This window comes from Haemaphysalis longicornis, unplaced genomic scaffold, assembly GCF_048455015.1.
Source record: "Haemaphysalis longicornis isolate Haplotype H1 unplaced genomic scaffold, Haemaphysalis longicornis Haplotype H1 scaffold_7, whole genome shotgun sequence".
Classification (NCBI taxonomy): domain Eukaryota; kingdom Metazoa; phylum Arthropoda; class Arachnida; order Ixodida; family Ixodidae; genus Haemaphysalis; species Haemaphysalis longicornis.
The window spans coordinates 9049016-9063995 of NW_027526422.1; the positions used below are offsets into that span (position 1 = coordinate 9049016).

Sequence of the window (14980 nt, forward strand, 5' to 3'; positions counted from 1 at the left end):
TCCCCCTGGCGGGGAGATGGGCCGAATTTTTAGCTTAAAGTGCACATTTTTTTTTTATATTTCCACCCAAATCAACATCGCTTATCGCGTTTGTACCATAACTTTTGCCACCCTGAAAGAAATCCTCGGCATACTCATGGTTAAGAACCACTGGCTTAGAGGAAAATACGCAGATGCAATAAATAACCCAGTAGGCAGATATCCTTGTCATGAACTTTTGTTGGAGCCGCATGCGCGGTACTGAATAAATGTGCTCGCTCCCCGTACCGCAGGGTGTCGGGTAGCGAATTAAAGCTCACCGTGGTCAGTACAAAAGGGTTGTGAAATATGCCAGAATATTTTCGCCGTCGAGTCGGCAACATAAGAAAACGAAGCGAAAAGAATCAGCACATCATCACGCTGACTCGTTCCCCGATTCCCGTTTGTCATAATATGCCATTATTTATTCACCTATTAAAAATGTAAAAAATAATCTGGCGTTAGAGCAATGTTTGCAGGTAATCAAAGTCAAGCAACAGAATACATTCGCACATGGTTTGCCATGGATGGTGGCCTGGGACAAAAACATCCTGGTCACTTTCCTCTTCCGGTTTTGTAGCGTGAGCTGCACAGGCCGAGGTGGCGCTCTTTCGCATGGCTCCTGGAGAGCCATGCTGCGCATGCGCCAGGAGCAGTGACGTCGCACGGCGCACAGAACGTTGCTCGCTGCCCGGCGTCTCTCACGCACCCCACGGACCCAGCGCCTTCGCCAACCTCCGTTCCGCAGGTGGCGGCCCGGTCCACTTGATGATCACGCGAGGGGTGGCCGGATGTGGAACCGATGGCTCGTGCGTCGCAGCAACACCGGCGTGCGCCTGTGCAACCAGCTTAGCTTTGGGGCGATTGGTGACGCTGCGCCGGGGCCGCTTGATTAATATACATGTGTCACATAATGCGTATACCGTGGGTGTGTCATTGAAGCAGCAGTAATAATCAAGCTAATCCTGGACAACCAGGAAAGCTAAGAATAACCGGCTGAACCTTAGCTCAGGCTACGTATCTCCTGGCATAGCCGAGCCACTGCTAATTTTTTTTTTTCTTGTACGCTGCGTTGAAAAGCTGCTTCACTGCTTTCCAGTCATGCTGTTTGAGAAGCACCCCCTACGGGGGACGGAGTGTGATGTTGAGGACAAGGACTGTGCTCGAAAAGGCACTTATACACGGAATGATCACCGTGCTTCGCACAGCGTGATGATGGGCAATGCCACAGCATAGAAATACATTTCACCATCATCACGAAAGCGACGGTACCTCCAGGCACCTCAAGAGCATGGTCATGCCTCATATGGCGGAAGGCATTCGGCAGTAAACCCCAACGCGAACCATATATGGACACTTTCTGCTATCAAAGGAGTGGCGATTACTTCCGCCTGATCTTACTAACCACTCGTGATGCTCCTGTATTTTGCGCTTGTCACTCGGCCATTGCGCCCTCCTTCCGGCGCGCGATGACCTATGCTTCTAAGGTGTACGCGTGACACTGAGAAGCCCGAAAAATGTGGATCACGTCAATCACGTCGGTCGCGTGGATGGATGGATAGAAACCTCTATTTGGTCCTACAAGTAGGGACAATCAACCACTATAGGCGTGGAGGTCGCACTGAGATACAAAGTAACAACTTAGAATAACATCTCGTTTCACGCAGTTGCGCGATAAAATCAGGTGCAAAAAGTGTCCTAATGTGGGAACCTTTTCCCGCATTTTTGTGAACCATCGAAGTGCTCTGCTGGGGAAGCAGTGGGGTGTTTTCAGTCAGTAGGCTATAAAAAATTGAGAACGGAAAGGCAAAACATTGGACATGGGAAAATCGGTTGCTGAAAAAAAAAAAAGATATGCAAAAAACTGGTGAAGCGCACTGACATGTTCCCTCAAGCTGTTTTAGCATTGCGCGCCTTAATTGAATTAAAACAAAGCCTTTCACGCCAAACTCGAACGATTTCTTCCGCTTGCATAATGGGCCCACCAGGACCCTTCTAGGACCCCAAGGAACCTCAGATGTCCCAGACCATAAACCAACCTGTCCTGTTTGACCTAGAGCCCTCCTGCCCCAACAAAAGCTCTCTCTCTCTCTCTCTCTCTCTCTCTCTCTCTCTCTCTCTCTCTCTCTCTCTCTCTCTCTCTCTCTCTCTCTCTCTCTCTCTCTCTCTGTTAACTTATTTGAGTAACGTGCAGGGACATATTTTTAGTTACTCGTTCCATTTGATATCAGAAAATCAGACACATGCCCGGCTGCACTGAACGTTCTTCTGAAATCGCTGGGAAAAACGCACAGGCGCTTTCGCGACTGGTTTTTTTCCCCTCCGCATGCATCCTGAAAACACCTCCATTTGTAGTAATGAACCAACTCGCCCAACAACACATCCTACTACAACACTGTCCTTGCATGTGAATCCGTAATTTACGCGTCATTTGCGTCCAAGACAGCTTCGTCGACGTGCCCTGGTTCAAATGTCTGGAACCGCCGCTCACCTGAACGTGCGCCCTCATGCAAGAGCTATTTGCGGCAAAGCCAACCTTACACGAAAAGATGGCATTAAAGTAAACCCAACTTTTACCGACACGTCGAAACCTGACATGTTCCTGCCTAGCTACATGTCTGCGACCTCCATTTCGCAGTCGGTGCGCCTGTAACTGACATGCCTGTGCGCGCACGTCTTGAACTCCCTCTCCGTGCATCTGTGGTCTACATACCCATGCATGCGGAGCTCGGACATTTCCTAGCTACTGCTGTTCACCACCGTCCGAGATAGCTTAAATGTCGTGCAGTTTTTACTCACCTAATTGTGGCCCTTTGTTTAGCAGAACACTCCTGTCTCCTACGTGCCTTTCATTGCATTGATACGTCTGTAAATGAGAAGTACGTTTTTTAGGTTTAATAGTGTCTCAAATTTCTGCGCTATTGGCCCATTTCGCCAGGGAAAGATTACCTGGATGTCGGCAGTCAGTCTTTACAGAGTCTTCAATATGGTGCTGCTGAGGACAGTTTAAACACATGTAGTTCTTTCTAGAAAAAACGAAGAATACGACATAGAAAGCAGCTTAGAGATAGAAGGCGTTCAACGCTTGATGCCATGGTCGTACTCGTTGCAACACGCAAGGAACACGTCCAGCATTAAATGTGTAGAGATTCGATTGACGCCACCAACCCATGCACTTGCGGTTGTCATTTGCTTTTAGGATGTGTTCTTGAATGCGCGTCTGTAAGAACCATCAGCGAAGCCGGTCGATCATAATATCAGAATGTTACACCTGAAGGAGCGGTGTCACGTTGCAGCTACTCAGCAGTGATTTTACAAACTTTCCGCTGCTTAATTTGGAGGTTCTCAAACTCTTTCAAGTGTTTGTGCTTTGTTTTTATCTCCGGAAGCAAGATCGATAGACAGCAAGAAACTGTACGATAAAAAAAGAGCGACTGCTGAACAGTAGATTCACGGTTGAGGAAAGAAGCCGGGTGCATTAAATTAGCGTGAACTCATAAGAATGAAGGGGTGCGAATAAGAAAATAAAGGTGTCAGTTGTGTGCCCAGTGGTTTGGCGTATCATTATTCCGTAAGCTCGCGTCTTAACATGCCTCCCATATGCAACGATGGTAGGTAAAACTATTGTGTACGAATAAGGAAGAGTACAAACTGAGCAGATGTTAACGGACGTGATGGAACCACATGATGTTCGAAAAGTGTTCTCAGCCACATTGCAATAAAATCGCGATGAGAAGTAGTGAAAAAAAAAGCCCTTCACTCTCCCGTTATATAAGCCCAGTGGCTGTTAGTATGTAAAAGCGTCATATTTCTTACTGCTAATTCTGTCACAGTACAGGACGTATTAGACAAAGTATTGGAGGAAGATGCTTAAAAAATACAACTAAAATAATCAGGACCTATACAAATATACACAGACACGAACCTTAAACAACGCTCAACAAGCGGGGAATTTTAAATAGTACTCACCAGAAATCAAGGTAGACTGAGGGCGTCCATATAAGCACTTGGGAGTGGCCAAGGACCCTTTGCACTCGGGAAACGTTTTAAAATGGTGATATGGCTATCTTCTGCGGTTAACAAAACAAAACAAAATCAACCCTCGCGTGTTAAATACGAGCGTGTAAGCGCGTACAAAAAACGTAAGTGGCGATGATTTCAAGACATCCGCGAAAGAAAACCGAATTTGCGTGTTCCAGTATAAAAGTCCCCGTGAAGCGATCTTCGAGCTTGCTTTAATTTAGCCGTAAAGGCCCAAGAAATCAACGCAACAAATTTTACGAAAACATCGTAAGCGCCGGTTCGAGTCACGACGTGTTTTCTATAAGCGAGTAACAGTCTAAGCGCTCCCGACCACAGGGAGAGAACCTTCTCAGAAGCCGAGCATCAATAGCTTAAGTTCACGGCCGGATGCATAGGCACACTTATGCCCGTACCCTGGAGCCCTAATGACGATTCGATACGCCCGAAGCGATAAAGAGGCACAGACAGACACGACGCGAACCTTTCGGGAGCCCGTGGCCGGAAGCACATGACATGCGTGCGATACGGTCACTGCCGACGGCCTCAAATGGCGATAAGGGCAACCAAACTCATTGGCGCTGCAAAAGCGAGCACGCGCGCCCGAAGTCGATACGACGCCGCAGATCGAATCAACGGTGTACGCAAGCAAAGGTCACTTGTATCTCCCCCAGTACGGACGCGCACAAAAAGCGAAAGCGAGCCCTGGCAGCCCCAGTGAAGGTCGCGAGCTTTCCCCCAACCCCTCCCAAACCCGTCCACTCCCTTGCTCTATTAATTTTCCATCGATCAGTTGTGACTCCAGGTGGGCAATCGCTCAGAAATCCCCTCAGCCTTCCTTCACCGTCCTCTTTTTTTTTTTCTTTTTTTCCCGCCACTCGGTCGATGAGTGCGGGCCGTTGCGTTGTTATTGTAACGGCACTAATGTATCGACTGCACTGCACGTTTAAAGCACTCTTCTTTGTACCCCCGCCTCAGAGGTCGGGGCTGCAGCGTCGTGAAATGTTTGTTCGCCAGAGAGCGTTCGCCTTCGATCCACAGGTGCATGCAGCACGCCCTATGCGCGCGTGTGCATACGGTGTTTGCACTGCGACCTGGATGAGCACATGCCCTCCCTGATGGCGACTCCGCGCGTGTGTGCGCACGCAGAGTATCGCAGAAGGCGCACCACATCGCTACGGCGGGCTTACAATGCAATTGCGGGGGCCGACGAGGAGGGTGGGTCACGGGACGGGGCAGCAGGAGCGCTGGCAGCAGATACGCGTACCGGCACCGCGCTTGATCGAAAGGTGGCCCGACGGCATTATTCCTTATTGCGCGGCTCGTGAATAATCGAGGTCCTTTCCGCCTGCAGGAGCGCGCGTTGCGAACGCGACGCGGTGCCACCGTACATGCTCGGACACAACACGGACACGGCTGACGCCCGGATACAAAGCTGTGCCTAATGATCGGGCTACGCGCACGCTTTTGCAGACTCAATGGATATCGCATTTCGCATCTCGTGTAAATGTTAATGCCAACACGGAAGCGCAACAATTATACGATTGGATGGCGCCAGCTGTGCTTGATATCTATGCGCATCATATACCCGGATAAATATTTGTGAAGACGAATCAAAGAAACCTAACAGTTTTGAGTGCGAAAGCATATATCCTGAGGAGAGTATTCGGAAGCTTTCATAAATCAAACGAAAAAGCGCACCTAGATCAATGAAATTCGGCTCCCTACTTCAGTGGAAAGACACGACGTTATTAGCAAAGGCGGCGCACGGCGGAGATCTCACCGTCATATTTTCAGGGGCTAGAAACGCTTGATGCAGCAACAACCGCAACCACCGAGGTATTGCTGGTAAATTTAGTTGTCGATAGGCTTCACGACGAGACATTTTTTTTCTCTGCGGTTCACATGTCACCGTAGTCGTAGTCATCGATTGTGTATGCGCCCTGACGGTGATGTATGAGCCTATCTCGGCGTCGCACGAACGTCCACTCCAGTTTCGTTCTTTTGCGCCGTGCGATTTCGGCAACACTTCAGGAGATTGATTAAAGTTGGGCACGGGTCCTACTAGGTTGTGGAAAGCAACACCGTCGAAATCGTTTGGGCGTTAGTCGTATGAACGTGATAGTGCTAAGGCCGACTGAAGCCGGTTTTTCTGAGGAAAAAAAAACAAGAAAACAGCCGATGCATTTGCGCTATTCCTAATTGTATGAACAGTGAAAGGCAAGGTCGGTACCGCAGCACACGCGCGGGAAGCTAGGGTCACGTCGGCAGAGGACGCACGAACAATGTAAGTTACGCGCGCATGTAAGCTCCAGACGAATCAACAGCTACGGGCATGTCGGGAAAGTTGGGTTTGCTTTAAAGCTGCTTACGCAGTGAAGTTTGCTTTGCCGCAGAGCATAGCGAGGGGCCGTGGCATAACAATCGTTAAAGAAGAATTAACTTGAATGCCTCAAGCGAGAAGAAAATGGCACTTGCGTTCAACTCAGCCAACTCGCAAGGACAGTGCTCTGAAGAAAAGCAATTACTCTTCTTCAAAGCGACCTTTCCATTGCTTGCCAAGTGTATCTAAAACAAAAATAGGTTCCATACTTCCCGACAGACCTGCTAAACGCGCATATATAGTCTCCCATTTGGTGACGGCACCCGCCACGGTGGCTCAGTGGCTAAGGCGTTGCGCTGCTGAGCACGAGGACGCGGGTTCGATTCCCGGCCACGGCGGTCGCTTTTCTGATGGAGGCGAAAAGAAAAACGCCCGTGTGTTCGAGATTCCGGCGCACGTTAAAGATCCACACGTGGCCAAATTAATCCGAAGCCCTCCACTACGGCGCGCCTCATTGCCTGTGTAGCGTCGGCGCGTTAAACCCCATATCAGTCAAATCAAATCATTTGGTGACGGCACTCCTGCGCACCCAACTAGCGCACTGTATATTCATGTCACTTCTATGTGGTGTTTGGAAACCAAATAATATAGATGGGGTACCTTAACGTATAGATGGGTGTTGCTTAACGTTAAGCAACGTCAGCAGAAAAAATGAAACCGGGCGCTAATGCGATGCAGAAAACTCTGTTGGCTCACATTTTAGTTGTCGAGAATCGATGTGTTTTTATTATTCAACAGAAAGGCGTTTCTAGCGCGTATATTTTAATGGTGTGTACAGTGGAGTCACTGCGTCTTGCTGTCCAAGAAACGACGGAGTGACTCAGTGCGTAGAAAGGGAAGAGCAAAATAAACTGCGCGCGGTATCGCACGCTATTTTTCAGTCGATACGCTTTCCGATGTACTGAAGAAAAATAAAAACAAAATTTTCCGTTTGCATGTTTCTTCGCGGTTGTCAAGCGACAGCATCACAAACACTGACTTTCGTGCACAACAAAGAACACACCAGCCAGAACGCGAATTTGTTATGAGGTAGAGAAAGAAGCCCTGCAAAATGATACCATGTTTCGACCCCACGAAAACTAACACACTCACACGCACGCAAACGCGCACATTCGCACACTGACACACATACGCGCGCGCACGCACGCACACTCACACATAGGTACATGCAAGAACGCGTCTTTAAGTTTCGCTCTGCGCAATGCCATGACCAGTTAAAAGCTGGAAATTTAGAATTATCGCGATCGAAAACAGTCATCATACTAAAATGGGAAAGATTTCGCGATTTAGGCAGGCAGGTCACAAAATTAAGGCGGAACGGGAACACTTGCAATAAATTCTGTGTCAAACAGGCGAGGAACATTTGAAGTTGCTTGATGTGGGTTCTAATAATGATCGAGATTTGAATCCGAAGTCTTACACCTCCCAGAGGGACTGCAGCAGGTGAGCTGTCGATAAACATTTTTTTTATCAATCTAACAACGTCCTTCCTTTTTTTTAGCTTCATTAGCACCACTTGCGCTCGAGCGTAAATCAATGTCGTCGAGCTGTGCATAAACATTTTTTTATCAATCTAACAACGTCCTTCTTTTTTTAGGTTCATTAGCACCACTTACGCTCGAGCGCAAAGCAATGTCGTCGTCACTTGGCGGGCCGCGAGGACCACTCACGCCATCGAAAATCGAACCCTAGTGCATGCAAACGGGCGCGGTAGATGGCGCGACATGCCATCGGATCAGCCCCGTACGTGACCCGCATTCTCTTTGGCGAGTCTATGCACGCCATTCATGGCTGGGACAGCACCACAGGACTGCGCTCATGCAGCCGGCGGCGTGAGTACCAGCTCTGGCCTCGGCCAGTTCGGTTTCTCTCCTTGGCACCTCAGTCACGTCTACGCGCACTTTTCCACGTGTATAAATATGTTTCCGTCCGTGGTACCGTTCAGCTGACCTTGCGTGGAATCGCGCCGGTCTCATTGGTGTACGAGTCTCAAAGGGAGAAAAACAGCTTTCAGCACCACCAAAACATGGCAGTCATGTGCCGTAACTGTGCCCAGCGATCTATAGATAGATCGACGTAATTTTATTAGGAAAGGTGCTGGCAGAGAAACCTATGTGGATTAGAATGAGGGAAAGGTTGGGGAAAATTAGTCCGGCTCACAATGTCAGCCTCGAGGTATAAACGTTTCACATGCGGGTCATGGTGATGGTTCTTTTCAGTCCAGAAGTCTCTGGGCGGACGCCGCCAGACGAATCCTTCTTGATCAGCTAAAGCCTTCCCTGCATGCTCTCCCACCGCTCAGGGAATAGGTATAGGAGCATTTACAAATCATGTGGTATAGTGTTCATAGTTGGCAGGCGGAATTTGCAGTCGGCGGGCTAGGAGGTGGGGTGGATAGAGTGGAGGAGGGGGTGTACGCGTTTGAATGCGGCCACACGTCGTAGTCTCTTCCTTGGTCAGTCTGTCGCGTGGTGGAAGTAGAGTACGTAGTGTGTCACGGTAGTGCTTGTAGAATATTGCTACAAGATAACGAAGGAATGGCTGCACTGCGCATGGTGCCATGGAAGCCTGAGTGAAGACGACGACGTACTGAATGTAGCATAGCCTTGGTTTGCTCGTGCCATCACGGCCGCTCATTAAATCATCGCGTCATCCACCATGGTTTGTGCATTTCGTCCTGCAGCCGCGTAGCATTTTGTTGGAGGGTGCGGTGTCTTCATCCGCATCCTGGCCCTCAGATCCACACCGTATCGGTCTTGAAGTGACCGTGGTGGCTACGTGAGCCGTGCCGGGCAGAACGAGTTCGTGCTTATGCAAGCCGCACTCTCTCAAGATCTGAAACGAATTACTGCACAACCGGAAAGGCGTGTTTAGCCATCATCTAGGCCATCAGCAAGTTCCGGTCATACCTCTATGGAAGGTCATTTAGAGTCGTCAGCGACCACCACTCGCTGGGCTGGTTGGCCAGTCTGAAAGACCCCTCTGGACGCCTTGCGAGATGGAACCCCGTCTGCGAGAATACGACATGACTGTCATCTACAGATCGGGACGCAAGCATAGCAATGCAGGTGGCTTGTCGCGGGCTCCAATCGACTCGGCACATCCAGAAACCGACGAAGGCTTCCTCTTCCTCAAAGTCGTCAGCACGTCCCAAATGGCCTTAGTGCAAACAGTCCAGCACTGTGTCAAGACGTGTCGTGAGTGCCATATGAGGAAGACTCCACCGTTTAAGCCGACAGGGCTCCTTCGATCCGCCCATAAAACCTCCAAGACGCCTTTCCAGCAAGTCAGCATGTATCTCCTAGGCCCATTTCCGGCGTCCACGAAGGGAAATAAATGGATTGTGGTGGCGACCGACTACCTCACGCGGTATGCGGATACAGAATCTGTTTTCAGGGCAACCTCAGTTGAGGTAGCACAGTTCTTTGTCCACAACATCGTGTGTCGGCATGGGGCTCCAGAGACGGTAATAGTGGACAGGGGAACAGCTTTCACAGCAGATCTCATGCAGTCCGTCATGGCACTCACCCACACAACTCACAGGCGAACGACAGCGTACCACCCCAAACCAACGGACTGACAGGGAAACTAAAAAGGACCCTCGCCGACACGCTTTCAATGTACGTCGACGTTGAGCACAAAACTTAGGACCATACGCAACATTCCCCTACAACATGGCGGTTCAGGAGACAACAGGAATGACTCCGTTGGAACTGGTTTATCGTCGTATTGCTTCGACTACTCTGGATTTCATGCTGCCCATTCACGAGGAAGAAGACGACACTGACGCCGACAATTTTGCCCAAAAGGCGGAAGAAGCACTCCAGCTGGCGCGGGAGTGCATCCAGCATCAACAACGTGCCGACGACAGTCGCTATCATAAGAACAGGCGGACGGTGTTCTACGAGCCAGGAGACGCTGTGTGGGTCTGGACTCCAGGGTGCCAGCGGGGTCGTTCAGACAACGTCCGCCACGTCAGAACCATGGTCCGCCGGTATTTCGGACCATACAAGGTCATTCGTCGGCTTAGCGACGTCAATTAGGAAGTCACACCAGACGGTAGGGCGCATTCCGTGGGACGCAGGCCAAACCCTGAGGTCGTACACGTCGTTAGAATGAAGCCCTACTACGACAGAGGCTAACCCAGGCATCCGAAGCGTACTGAGTGATGGAACATTGTTTTCATGCCAATGACTGCGAGTGTAGAACTTGTCAGTGGCATGCGTCGTCATCTTCTGGGTGCTGCCACCTATTCTACCCCCGAGTGCAATCCAGCATCGAGACGATGCTCCCTCTGAAGAAGGGGGCAATGCCTCAGCTGAAGTTCATTTAGAGAGCGCGGGTTCTACTATAGTGGTCAATCCCGCCAGCAGCGGGTATGTGTGTGTGCTGGCACGGGGAAGAAGACAAGGCTCGGTCGTGTTCTGCCTGTTTGCTCGCCAGTCTTGTGACTGAGCTCTCTCATTTCCCCATTAAAATAGCTACTCGGCCGTAGTGGCTTTCAGCTTCCCGCTACAATATACTTGTATGTCCGGGGGTTCTGTCTTGCAGCTTGTACGACTGCATAACGCCAACAAACCCATTTGCTGTACCAGATAAAAAAAAGGAAATGGCGCAGCTTGCATTAGTGGTGTAAGGCTAAAGACACAGCAGAGCTGGGGTCGACCTAGCTCCTCCGCACACGGACAGCGGATACCAAGAGAGAGGGAGCAGAAAGAGCAAGTCTATGGACGTTCCTCGTAAAGCGGGCGACAACCAGACTGTCATCCTCGACATTTGTCGCCGCCAGACATTGTCGCCGCCGACCGAGTCATACCGGCTTACGTTGCATCCCTCCGATGCACCCAGGACTTACCCGTCTCAACAACCCCGCCCCGTAACTCCCAAGCTCAACCAACCAAAAACGCTAAGAGGACAACACACCGGCCTCCGGATCTATCCTTGGGGGGAGCCCTGTAGCTACCGACGCGCCACGAAGACAACCGTCCTCGCGTGGCGCGTGCCCACGTGCGCTCGGTATCTTGTCTTTGTATTTTTCTTTTGCGAACGCTACCGGACATGCTCAAGCGTAAACAGCTCTGCTGTCAAAACGTACCAGCCACCGTATAGAATTGATCCCTCCTGCACTTTCCGAATGCCGTATGTTCTGAGAAAGCGTCACGACGCAATTGTTCGCCGCATTCGCCTCAACGTCGCCTTCACCGACCATACTAGCACAAAACGCGTCGAGTCACCCCCTCCCCTCACTCTCACGCTTACAGTGTTCATAAGGAGATTGAACATGTACTGTGTGTGCGTCCTTGTTTTGATACTCCACGGCTAACCATGAAGATAACTTTGGGACTGCGCGCTGATGCATCCCTAAAACTTAGCAACGACATCGGTCTATGGCACTCAACTACCGTGGTGACACGAACTACGAGTGCCTTGGTGTAATTTCTCCTTCATTCACGCCTGAACAAAGCTCTGCGAACGTTTCCCTAACTTTACTCCTGTGCGCGTGCTGTGTGTGCGTTCCTGCGTCTGTCAGTTTTTGTGTGCTTATCTGCGTTTGTCGGCGTTTGTGTGAGGTTTTGTGCATTCGCTTCTTTCGTCCTATGTCCATATGCTACTGAGTAGCAAGCCAAGCTCCCTACAGCCAGGCTCCCAGCCAGAGATGCCTTATCATTAAAGGCATCGCTCTCTCCCTCCTCCGCCGAACGGCCACTGCCGTAGACAGTGTCATAGCAGCGAGCGTAATGGACGCACATTACAATCGATCTAGTGCTTTGATTCTATTAAAGTACACTTCCGCCTTCAGCAAGGGAAAATACGTTCTACGTTGCGCATACTGCGTCAGCTGTAACAATTACAACCACGCAACTAACTCCGTCAGCGCGAAACTAAAAAAAAGCGTTTCTTTGAAGTTGGCAATGCTTAAAGCCTTTTCTACACGGCGACTTTCAAATAACAGTTGGACGCATCCTTACAAGTGCTCCCCGTTGAGTGTCAATGCGCCACTCGACAGACAATCGGTTCGAAAAACTTCGGAGGGCCTTTGAAACGGCTGTGTAGCACAGGTATCAAATGCCCTGTGCGAATAACGCAACACCATCGTCAGTTTCTTAAGGCCTCCTGACAATAGACGTACCTATATATGAGCCTCATATTGACACACTCAGGGGAAACTCTACTGAACAAGATGCTCAATATCTCTTCCTCATTCACATATTTTTTTCTCCAAAACCTATTCGTTCACTTTCAACAAAACCAATTTCTATCCGGCGCTTCCGGAGAACTAAAAAAAGGTCGACCACAGTTTGACAAACTCAATAATGTTTATTCTCTCTCTCTCTCTCTCTCGATAGCTTTGACTCAGCATGGCGAGGGAAGTGCTCATTGCCTTCATAGACGGTGAAAACGGTCTACCTCTGGAATTTATCTTTGTCAATGCTCCAGTCAAAGACGTCTTGCTCCCGTGGGCACATACTAAACGTGCTTCACGGGCCACAAAATCTTTGATCGCGTACCTCCAACCCAGAGGTCTTGACTAGTCTCTATCAATGACTGAACCTCTACGTGTGCATAAACTTCCTCAACGCCATCCCCATCATATTTATCATGTCACCCCACTCCCCTGGCGTAGCAGGCTAGGCATTCTAACCCGAATGGCATCGCCGGAATTCATTAAAGATCGCTCTCTCTCTCTCTCTCTCTCTCTCTCTCTCTCTCTCTCTCTCTCTCTCTCTCTCTCTCTCTCTCTCTCTCTCTCTCTCTCTCTCTCTCTCTCTCTCTCTCTTCTATCGAGGGAAAGAAGGTGCTCGAAATGGATTTCGTTACACCGTGTGTGATACGGCTGACAAGTGCCTGATGTGTGGAGACAGTGCCGTTTTCTTTGCAGAAGTCGGTTGTGAATGTCCTGATTCTGTCGGCGGGGAAAGGCGTGCCCTCTCTCCGCGTAACCACCCCCACTCTGCTGGATCAATAAAACACCGGCGGGCTATATGTTAGCGCTGTTCCACGCTCTAGCCTTCCCTACTTTCGTCCACTTGTTTGTTGCTGTTTTTGCCAGAAGCAGAATGCTGACGCAACTTTTGTAAGTGAAGGCCAACCTTATCCTTGGGCAGAATGACACCAGAAAAGAACCGCAAGAGACCTCACCATTGGAGGGCCATTTTCCTTTATGGAGACCTTTGCAGACTTTACGTAACAGTCGGAGGTGATAGTGACTGGTCCAGTCACTATCCACGCACCACTCCCCTCGCGGTACGGGTGTTTGCGCTCAAGTGACGCGACAGAAGTTGAAGCAGTAGCTTTGTTCATCCTTGGCCTCCCTCGCGCCTATAAGTACCCTCATGGGCCCTACCTCAGCCATCGCCGGCCTATGTGTCGTATGGCGCCAAATATAAAAGAGCATAGTTTGTCACTCAGCCACTTATATGGACCAACATCGCCACCGTGGTCATCATCATCCCTCGGTCACCTTCCAACCTTTCTTGTAGGGACCTGAGCATTTATTTCTCACAAGTGATGTTATTCCAGACGTCCATTGTTATCAGCCGTTGTTGGGGAGTGTGTCGCTGTCGATGCCTGGCCAGTTTTCGCATTGCATGAGTAGTTAGCGCTGATCTGAGCGAACGATGGCGCTTTTTTTCTTTTTTTGCATGTGTCAAGAGCTGCGTGCAGTGGGAGATGCCCTTCGGGAAACGCTTAGGCCAGAGCGCCCGCAAGAAGAAAATGTCAAATATTGGCGGAATTCGGCACCAGCATGAAGAGCGGAGAAACCCGATGTCATTCACCGGCTGAGGTAGAGACATGTATCAGAAGCCCGTGTCGCTGATACCGATGTCTGGGGCGTCGTCACCCCAGCACCATTCATGCCAAGGGGCACAAAGTTCCGGTAGAATGTTGCGCTGCAAAGGTTTAACGTATTTGAAACGGAGACAAACGCCGTTCCAGCATCGGTCCTCCTCGCGGCCTTCACGGCGAACTAAAAAATAGCAGTCAGGCACGCCTCGCAAAAGTCTCGCTGTCAAAATATTTGTATGCAGAACATCCTTGTTGCCCAATCTCTCCCGCACTCACCCGTCACCCGTACCTTTGGATATGAGAGCCACGAAAGTGGTCATCACGCCAGACGCGTATTCTGGAGGTCGTGGGTTCGGATCCCACCCGGCGGGCATTTTTTATCCACTTTCTTTCGGTCTTTCCAAATTATTTATCTGTTTCAATGGCCTGCCACATCCTCCCATTTGCTTTCCGAGGTTTTCCTGACTGCCAACCCTTATTTCTGTCTTAATTCAACGAGCCCCTCATTTCCCATTCTGATTCGCTACATACATACATACATGCATGCATGCATACGTACATACATACATGCATACATACATGCATGCATACATACATACATACATACATACATACATACATACACATACATACATACATACATACATACATACACCCATGCATGCATACATACATGCATGCATGCATACGTACATACATACACACATGCATACATACATACATGCATACGTACATACATACATATATATATACATACATACATACATACAT

The 14980-nt window shown here is 49.7% G+C and overlaps 1 protein-coding gene and 1 long non-coding RNA gene across 3 annotated transcripts in view; one reads left to right on the plus strand and one right to left on the minus strand.

Moving 5' to 3' along the window:
- The window catches only part of LOC144144442 (kinesin-like protein KIF12), a 67843-nt gene that overhangs the window by 3371 nt on the left and 49492 nt on the right, over positions 1–14980 (plus strand). Inside the window, exon 1 of one of the 2 annotated variants that reach the window (XM_077675881.1) lies at positions 8179–8253. The exons of the other annotated variant lie outside the window; for it this stretch is intronic. Coding sequence (XP_077532007.1) covers positions 8240–8253 — 14 coding nt within the window. The 5' untranslated portion in view covers positions 8179–8239. Of the gene's footprint in view, positions 1–8178; positions 8254–14980 lie in introns of those variants that run through there. 2 annotated transcript variants of the gene reach the window in all.
- On the minus strand, positions 2636–4473 carry LOC144147130 (uncharacterized). The gene is made up of 3 exons (XR_013317831.1): positions 3988–4473; positions 2968–3044; positions 2636–2884 (listed from the first exon to the last, which is right to left on the minus strand). It is a non-coding gene; the product is annotated as an uncharacterized LOC144147130 (long non-coding RNA).